Genomic DNA, 8,960 nt, shown 5'->3' on the forward strand with positions numbered 1-8,960 from the left:
CTTTGCGGAAAATTGCTTCTTGTTTTTGAAATTTCAATCTTATTGTATCTTGCAAATATTTAAATATTTTGACTAATCAGATGTTATTTTCACTTATGCCACCTTAGATTAGCATATTTTATGTTTAATTTTAGTAAAAAATAAGTTCAATGTTGGCATGTGTGTGTGTTTCCCATAAATTTAATTCGCAAAAATTTGCTTCCCTTGTTTGAGGTTTTAACCCTATTTTTGGCAATTAGAAATTATTTTGACACATGCTATATTAGGTTAGCTTGTTTAATATTTTTTTAACAACTAAAAAATTAATTACCTTTGCTTTGTTTAGTTACATATATGCTTACGTAATTTTGCAATTTTGATTTTAATTATCATTAGCTAATTTTTGGTTATTACAGATTATTTGAAAAAAATTTAAATTCAAGCAATTGAGCACCTAAAGTTTTAACTTAAAGTTTATTTTAAAAGTTAAATTATATAATTTTATGAAGTTGAATTTATAAGTGCATCATTTTCTTTGTTTACTTAAATAATTAAGGTATGTAACAAGGATGATTGTGTTTTTGTTTTTCACCGGAAATCCAGTAGTATTTATTATGCTTTCACCTCCTTACTTCCGATTTTTCCCTTTTACCTCAAATGTTCAAAATGACTACTTTTGTTGGGTTGTGGTCATTTGGAACAGCTTACCAGAAGAGGCTGTAATCAGCAAAGGGGTAGATAGCTTAAAGAGGGTCATTGATCTTCATTGAGGCCTAATAAATAGACCAGCCTAGCTAGACCTAAAGCCCCTATTGTAGAGCCTTAGCTAGGCCTTGTGTCTGTTGCTGGTTATCAACAGGCACTGGGCCTAGTATTCATATGCACAGTATTTTGATTTAATAAATTATTTTATCATAAAAAATGAATTTTATGTTATCAAAATTAATTGCAGTACATATGTATATTTAAGTAAAATTACTTCCCCCCCCCCTCCTCCTCCCTCCACCTCTTTGAAACTTACAGGTGATTTTTTATGAAATCGCAATCATGCCTGAATATTATCGCTTCTTGAAATTTAAATTCTAATTTCAACAATACCCCATTTGTTCCCAAAATGAAACTACTTTTGTCATATTCTGTATGTCAAATTCTTGTGAAACTTTTGGTACAATTTGGAAATATGGTTCTATGAATCTGAACTTGCACATTTATTTACTATTATGAGTTATTATTCAGAAAAAGCAGGCTCAAGTTTACGTTCAGAGTATGTATCACTTCTTAAGCAGATTTTGCGAATTTTGATTTGTGGAGACTGGACTGGGGACTTTCATAAAATGTTTTATTTCTTACTAATTACTTGAGGACAGTTGAAATGCCTTATTGTCTGAACAAGTAATACATACATAAAAGAGTAATTGATTTATACTTTGAATACCTATAAATAATTTGCAAACCTCTAATATTCTTGAAATTAATAGTGTAACCGGAAATTACCTTCTGGGTGGTGTTTTTGATCCTAACTGCCCTTGTATGTGTATAAATCACTATCGATTAGGGCTGGGTGATGCATCGCCAAAAACCGGTTTAGAATTTTTCTCTAAATCGATGCATCGATACTGCTCCAATGTACAGACACCGGTCCAGGGTTGCTACCGTTTTAACCTCTAGTTCTTTCACAATGTCACAATTAGTAGTGTGTCAATACAATCTGGTTTACAAATGAAGGTGCGAAGAGTTCGACTTTCATTTCTCCCAAAACATGTAAGAATTGCACGTGTTTCTAGTTATAGACGAAAGATATGTTGATGAACTAGTAAGTTTATCATATAATCACTTGCCAGAAAAAAGCAAAATAGCAACAAAAAATGCAACATGTATTTTGGTATATTCAGTAAATTACCACCCATTAGCCAGGGCTAAAGCAGAAATACGTGAAATACACCGCCAGCTATCGCACTCTTGGCTTCCTTAAGAGGTTTTCCATCTCCAGCTTAGTCACTTTCCTATGCCGGGCTGATGAGTGCCAATAAGCACGAAACTGCAGTCCTCGGCTGGAAATGACTGAGCTGGCGGTGTATTTCATGTATTTTGGTGTTACAAGAAGTGGAGTTCTTAGAACCTGCGAATCCATTTTATGCAAAATCTGTTCAAGATGATATACATAACCTCCCCCTTGCCCTGCAATATTGGGCAGTCTATTTTTTTTTTTAATTTGTTGCATTAAATATAATTTAAAATGTATTGGTGGAAATTTTCAGATTTAAAATAGTTATATTTTTTAATAAACTATGACATCCTCTTTTGAGTCACCTGGTGCGATCCCCCTTTCGCGCTACTGATAACAAGGAACCTATTTTTTTAATTGAAGGATATGTGAGCTTTTGAATAGAATGCATGACTATGCATCCATTTACTTACATCTTTTTGCATTAAAAAAACAAGCTTACTGTAATCTCAAAAAAAAAAAAAAAAAATCCACATTTTTCACTGTCTTGCACTTTTAGCACTGCTTTATAATATAATAATACAATGAATTTCTGGTGCTGAAATCTGTTAATTCGTATTTGGCATGATATATAATTTTTATACCTTGTATATATTTTGTAAAACTGTTCTACGAGCAAGTTTAGTTTAAAAAAAAAAAAACTTACATTGTGATGCATCGCCACAGGGCAATGTAAGGTTGGCAATGAATCACGATGTAGAAAATCCTACATCCTCCAGCCTTACTATAGATATTAGAAATGAATGTCAAAACCGGGGGGCTAGGGACACTTTAAAATCTCCTCTCTAGGTATTCCATTGACCTTTTTATTTTGGTATTGATATTTTTATATTTTATTTTATTTGATATTTTACTTTGGCTTCTTACCATAAAAGTTAAAAGCATTTATGAAATGTTTTTTTTTTTTTTTTTTTCAGTATTAGCTTTCAGATTTTATAAAATATACTTCTTTGAATGTGAAGATAGCAACCTGCTTCTTTTTATGATCGAGCTTTTCAGACATTTGCAGAAAGCTTTTGACACAGTAGACCTTTTATCAGTCTCTTGTTGTAGAAAAGGCAATTTTGTTTTCCGTTACTTTTTTATATTATTGCCTATTATATATATGTGTTTGCATGAAATGAAATCTGCATACAATATTTTTAGTATGATATTTTGCCTTCAAAAAATTTTTTTTGCCTTGAAAAGTACTTGATTTTTTTTTCTCCGTGAAGGCAGGGCTGTCCTATTTTGTCCACCCCGGAAAAAAATCTGGAAAAAACTGTCCCAGACATGTCATTTTCTCCATTTCGTCCCCTTTTTCATTTAACTGAAAGTTTTTAGCTAAAAATTTGAAGTTAGCTTAGTTAAATAATTAGTTAAATTATAAATAATTAGTTAAATTATAAATAATTACATAGATTCTTCCTATTTAAGTAATATTTTAATATAAAAATAGTATACATAAATGTACAAATACAAATGTGACCAGCAACAGGCTCTGGGCCGTAAAAGCGGGTGAGAATGAGATACAAACCTCAGTTTTGACGTAATATGCGTTCGTAGTGCATTGTGAACTAGCTCAGTTTCAATAGGAACTACACTGGTGTGCAAAAATTAAGGACGAGACGGTTTTTTCAATATAACTTTGTACAAAAGCTTTCCAAATCAACACATTTAATACCGTAAGATCCCCAATACGTAAGGACATGTGTAATGTAAGCAACACTTACTAAAAGAGAAATCAGAGGGATAAAAAGAAGCTTTATTGAAAAAGTAGCATAGAGCGCAATGCGACTGAAGGCCGAAACATCCCTGTGATGGGTGTCCAGCAAGAAACATCCGGTCTTTAGCAGGGGATATGATCTCCCCCGACTGCTAGGCAGGTTTCACAGCGTCTTCCCATGCTGAGAATGAGGGTGTCAATGAGTTTTGAGGCATTGCTGCCTATTCGTCTTGCAGCGCAAATCGAAGCTCCAGAATCGTTACTGGTAGCCCGGTCAATTTAGACATAAAAATAGTGATCAAATAACAAAAATTCCGGGAAAACTAAATTTTTGTAGAGACCTTGGGTTTAGCATTACAAATAAAATGCCAAAAGTCCCCATCGATCCCATGTGCGCTAAAAAAGTTATTTGGGGTCAAAGGTCAAGATTTTAGGTTTTTTGGATTTTTCTCAAAAACTGTAAGTTTTATCGAAAAGTACCTCAGACCAAAGTTGTAGATCTCAAAATTCTCTATAAAAATGGTCCTCATGATTTTTCTCCAAGACCAAACCATTTCCCAGATATTGCGTACTCTCAAAAGACAGCCAGTCATTTACAGAATCCCCTCGACTCGCATGGCCTTGAACAACATCTGGCTATTCTAGTCCGTGTGGCGTCGTTCACATACCCAGGGATGTCCAACCCACTAAGGGCATGGGAGCACCCCTCAATATCACGGAGCCCCCCCCCCCTTCAAAAGAAACAGCCCCCTCCAAAAACTGAGAAAAATACCCCTCAAAACAGCCCCCCTTTAAATGTTTTTTGAGCTCTCAAACTGTAACCACATTTCATACAATAAAACATAGTTTGACTGGTGAGTCGCATTATTATCTTGACTCCTGACAATGTTTGGCCTTAGTGATATAGCCCAGAAATCTTACCCATTGTGGGTAAGATTTCTGGATTCTAATATGACTCTAAGCAATCTATCTCTCTTGGTAAGACAACAAACCGTGGTTGACGCTTCTTCATCTAATTTTGCGCATCATCTCACTGCTTTAGTATAACGTGAGGTATTGGAAACAGGGGCGGCTCGTCGCTATGGGCAGGGTGGGCCCGGCCCACCCAAAAAATTGTAATTGATAAAATACATTATTAACAAAAGTATCGTTTTGTGTTTCAGTTTAAAAAAAGTAAAAAGTAAGGCGCACAACAGATTTCAAACATCTAGCCCCCCCCCCCCTTCTCCGCATATCTCTAAACATAACCAGAAAGTTTTTAAATCCCATTAATTTTAGCGCTGTGCACAGTTTTGGGAGCTGCGGGCTCGCGTGAAGCTGCCCCCGAAACTAAGAGTCACGCCTCTGCCCTTAGCCAATCGCAATGACTGAATCAGAAAGCGAAAAACGGCGGGTGATAACGGTGATAACACCCGAAGGAATTCATTGCAACTCAAGGGTGGGCAAAATTCGCCGAGCCCAAACGAAATCGTAGTTGTCTATAGCGGTTTGGAGGGAAGAGTCGAGGTCAGCGAAGAAGAGTGTAGCAACGTCGCTCACTAGAATAACATGTAAAAGGGCAGAGAATCGGCTGCCCCTGCCCATGTGTCAGGAAAAACCTTTTATCATACCGTTCCGCTTCTGTATTTTTTTTTTTTTTTTGTCTTAATTTTTTCCTCTTCAACAGGTATTACTATATATATATATATATAAGGCATAGAGATTGCCGGTTTCATGAGATTCCGTACATTTGTTTTACAACGCATGCCTAATTTTTTTAGTTATTTGTTTGTTTTTGGAATTAAGAGATGCTTATTCTCAAAATTTCTGTGTAAGGACTTTCTTTTCGAATAGTAGAGCAGCCCGGTGGTCTGACGCACCGGCAAAAAAAAAAAAAAAAAAAAAGGCTGATCCTCAGATTTTTTTGGTCGTCCACGCAAAAAATAAAAAAAAGGAAAAGAAAGGAAACTCCATAATACCTAATGATAATATTATCCAACACTTGATCTTTTACGTTAGTTTTAAGATTAATTTTCATAATTTTCTATGATTTCTCAGTAGCTTTTTTAAAAATTGTGTCCATTTTTTTGACCACAGTTACTTCTTGTCTTAACATTTAAATACTTGTGTAGAAGTTATTTAATAGAGTTTTATTTATATATTTACTTATTCATTTATTATTATTATTATTACTTTGTAAAAAAGGAAGGGGGAAAAAACTTCAGCCGTTCGTATTTTTTTTTTTTTTCATTAGTTTTTAACGGTTCGCGAACATTTTTTTTTTTTACAAGTTAACAAGAAAACAGCGCAAGTCCGCGTGAATTTTTTTGAAAAGCTTTTGCAGGCCCGCATGTCAAAAAAGGTCGAGAGACACTGTAGAAATTACATTACTGTTTTTCATCAGATCGCAGTTCTATTGGTACGTACCTTAGCTTTTTTTCTATCATATAGGATGGGTATAGTTTTGACATTAATTAAAATATTTAAGATCCTTTCAAGCTAATGTGCTTATAACTAGTCGATTAAATATTTTGTTAAGGGTATATGTGTGACCGTAATTAATTTTTCAACCACTCTTACTCAAAATTATTATTTAATAATGATGATAAAACATAAGTTAAATTTGAAAGTCGATTAGTAAAAAATGCAGCAATAGAAATATTATGTTTATTTCTTTTATTTCATTTACTTATTTTTGTTGTTGTTCAGACGGACCTTTTAGACGCTATTTGTCAGTTATCCATGTTTTAATTTTAAGGTTACTTGAATTGTTATGTCAAGATGCGTATACTGTAATTAAAGTATTTTTTTAAAAATATTGTTGAATACCTTTTTATTCCTGTCCTGAAAATAATTTAATTCACCAAGCAAAACCATTTTTCACGGGGGTGTTTTTAGTGGTAAGGGGTCTTTCTCTTTTTTAGAGTCTGGTTCCTTAATGTTTGACAGTGTGCCACCCCTCTTGGAGGGAGGGGAATGGCACAGTTGATGAGATTAATATTTTTATTACAACATATTATTATTATTACTGCTGTTAATATTATTATCAATTCGATCGCTTAAGGGAAGCCGAGTGTTTCATTTAAAATATGCAGGGTGTTCCGTTTTAACCAATAAGACCTTCATTTTCGCAACTGTTTGTTCAAGGTGCATACTTCCAATTGCAGAAATGTTCAAAATCAGATGCAGAGTTAAGATACTAAAAGTTTAAAGCGAAAAAAAAAAGAGTCGAAAACTAAAAATAACTTTTTATACTGACCCTAGGTCTCCTAACTTATATTTAGGGAAATAATCTCAATTGAAATATATTACTAACAGAAACAATTTGACATTTATGCGACCAAAACTCAAGGAGATATTCGAGTTTAAAGTTTTAAGGGACCAGATAGAAATGAGATAGGAACTTATCGTCCTTTCAGAAGAATGATAGGTTGTCAAAGTTAAAAAACAAAGTATTTATGTTTTTTAATGCTATTCAAAAACAAATGCAAATTTTATGCTGTGATACGTGAAAACACTACAAAACATTGATCAATTTGAAAAACCAGTTTTGCACACAAAAATTTTAAGCCTTTTTAAACTGCTATATTTTCCCTCAAAAGGTGTTATTGACAGTGAGTGTGAAGTGGTGTAAGTCACGAAACGCTGCGTTTCATATCTGGGTGAACATTGGTCGTACTAATGTCAAACTTTTTGTGTTGGAATTACATTTTAATGGTGATGACTTCCCTAAATATAAGTTGGAGAACCTAGGGCCCGTATAAAAAATTGAATTTTGTATCATTTGACTCATTCTTATTTTTGCTTCAAACTTTCAATTCCTTAACCTTGCACCTGATTTTGAACATTTTTGCAATTAGAAGTATGCATCTTGGACAAACGGTTGCAAAAAAGAAGGTCTTGTTGGTTAAAACGGAACACCCTGTATAATCTATGTACACACAAACCTGTTTTTGTGCGGTCTTTCTTTTTGTACAATTTTTTTGTGTGATTTTTTTTCCCGCGATATATGAAAATTTCAATCAGATTGAGACTCAATTGACGAAATTATTTATGAAACAGATAAAATGTTTTTTAAAATGAACGAAGTTATCTTTAAAACGAGCAATTTGTTTTTATGTGGTTCTTATCCACCGCACAAAAACAGGTTTGGGAGTATTAAATCAAGTGGTATAATTTTGTAGGGCTATCTGAAGTTTGTATTAACTGATTTAAGTATCATTTTATGTTCCTCAGCATTAGTTTACCAACCATTGCTTTCATCATTTTATCTGTGTAAACATATAAGGGTCATTCTCCAGAAAACGTAACTTTTGAACTCAAACATTTTTCAATTTCGAAACCTTTTGTTTTCTTTTTTTTTCATTCTTACAAGAAAGTGTTACCTTCTTGAAATAACCATAAACAATGGCCCAGCTAAGTTCCAATTATTTTACTCATAAATAAAAAAAATAAAAATCATAAATTTTCATATTATGACATACTATGTATATGTTCACGTTACACAAATTGTGCTTAATAGATTACTGGGAGTATACCCTCAGGAAAATTGATGGGAACATCACTGCTTTTAATTAAACAAGTTATTAAGCAACAAAAACAGTCACACAAGGTGTATGACACGCCACGAAGGTGAGAATTCACATGTTGTGAACCAAAAATTTTCTTTAAAAAAAAAATTAAAAAATTGTTGTCAGGTTTAAATAGATATATTTTTGATGACATTAAAAATCATCGTTAAATGAATTGTTCCCTAAAGTTTTTACTGTAAAAGCCGTGTGACAGAAAAGTTACACTTTTTGAAGAATGACCCATAAACATAACTGCGGGCCCACCCACTAAATTAAGGCACGAGCCGCCACTGATTGGAAATCATATAATTCAGTAGTTATGCCCTCAAGCACCATTTCTTTTAAAGTTTTATCTGATATTCCTTTTTTAAGAAGATGATCCGAGTTTTTCCACTTCTGCTTATCAAAGAACTCAAGTTGAAATCTGGAATTGTAAATTTTCGCTGTACAATCGAATTCTTCAAACTTGCCATCGTACTATTTTTCGATCATCAGCTCTCGTTCTGCAAATTGGTTACTTTGAGAATCTAAAAAATATAACACTAGGCATTGCGGATGACCATCATCAGAGAACTTATTTTGAGACGGATTACGACGACCAGTTCGAAGATGGACAATGAACATTTATAATTTCAGATTTCAATTTTGAAGCTGAGAGACTACTATGGAGCTCATCGATAAGCAGAACTGGTAAAACTGGGCAGCTCCCTCTTTCAAAAAG

At 33.6% G+C, this 8,960-nt stretch overlaps 1 protein-coding gene across 1 annotated transcript in view; it reads left to right on the forward strand.

The window, feature by feature from the left end:
- Positions 1-5,060, forward strand: part of LOC129219091 (rap1 GTPase-activating protein 1-like) — a 64,442-nt gene extending 59,382 nt beyond the window's left edge. The window contains exon 13 of the mRNA XM_054853410.1: positions 4,968-5,060. Within this exon, the coding sequence (XP_054709385.1) occupies positions 4,968-5,060 (93 nt within the window). The remainder of the gene's footprint in view (positions 1-4,967) is intronic.
- The last annotated feature ends 3,900 nt before the right edge of the window (positions 5,061-8,960 follow it).

Source organism: Uloborus diversus, chromosome 3, assembly GCF_026930045.1.
Source record: "Uloborus diversus isolate 005 chromosome 3, Udiv.v.3.1, whole genome shotgun sequence".
NCBI classification, from domain to species: Eukaryota; Metazoa; Arthropoda; class Arachnida; order Araneae; family Uloboridae; genus Uloborus; species Uloborus diversus.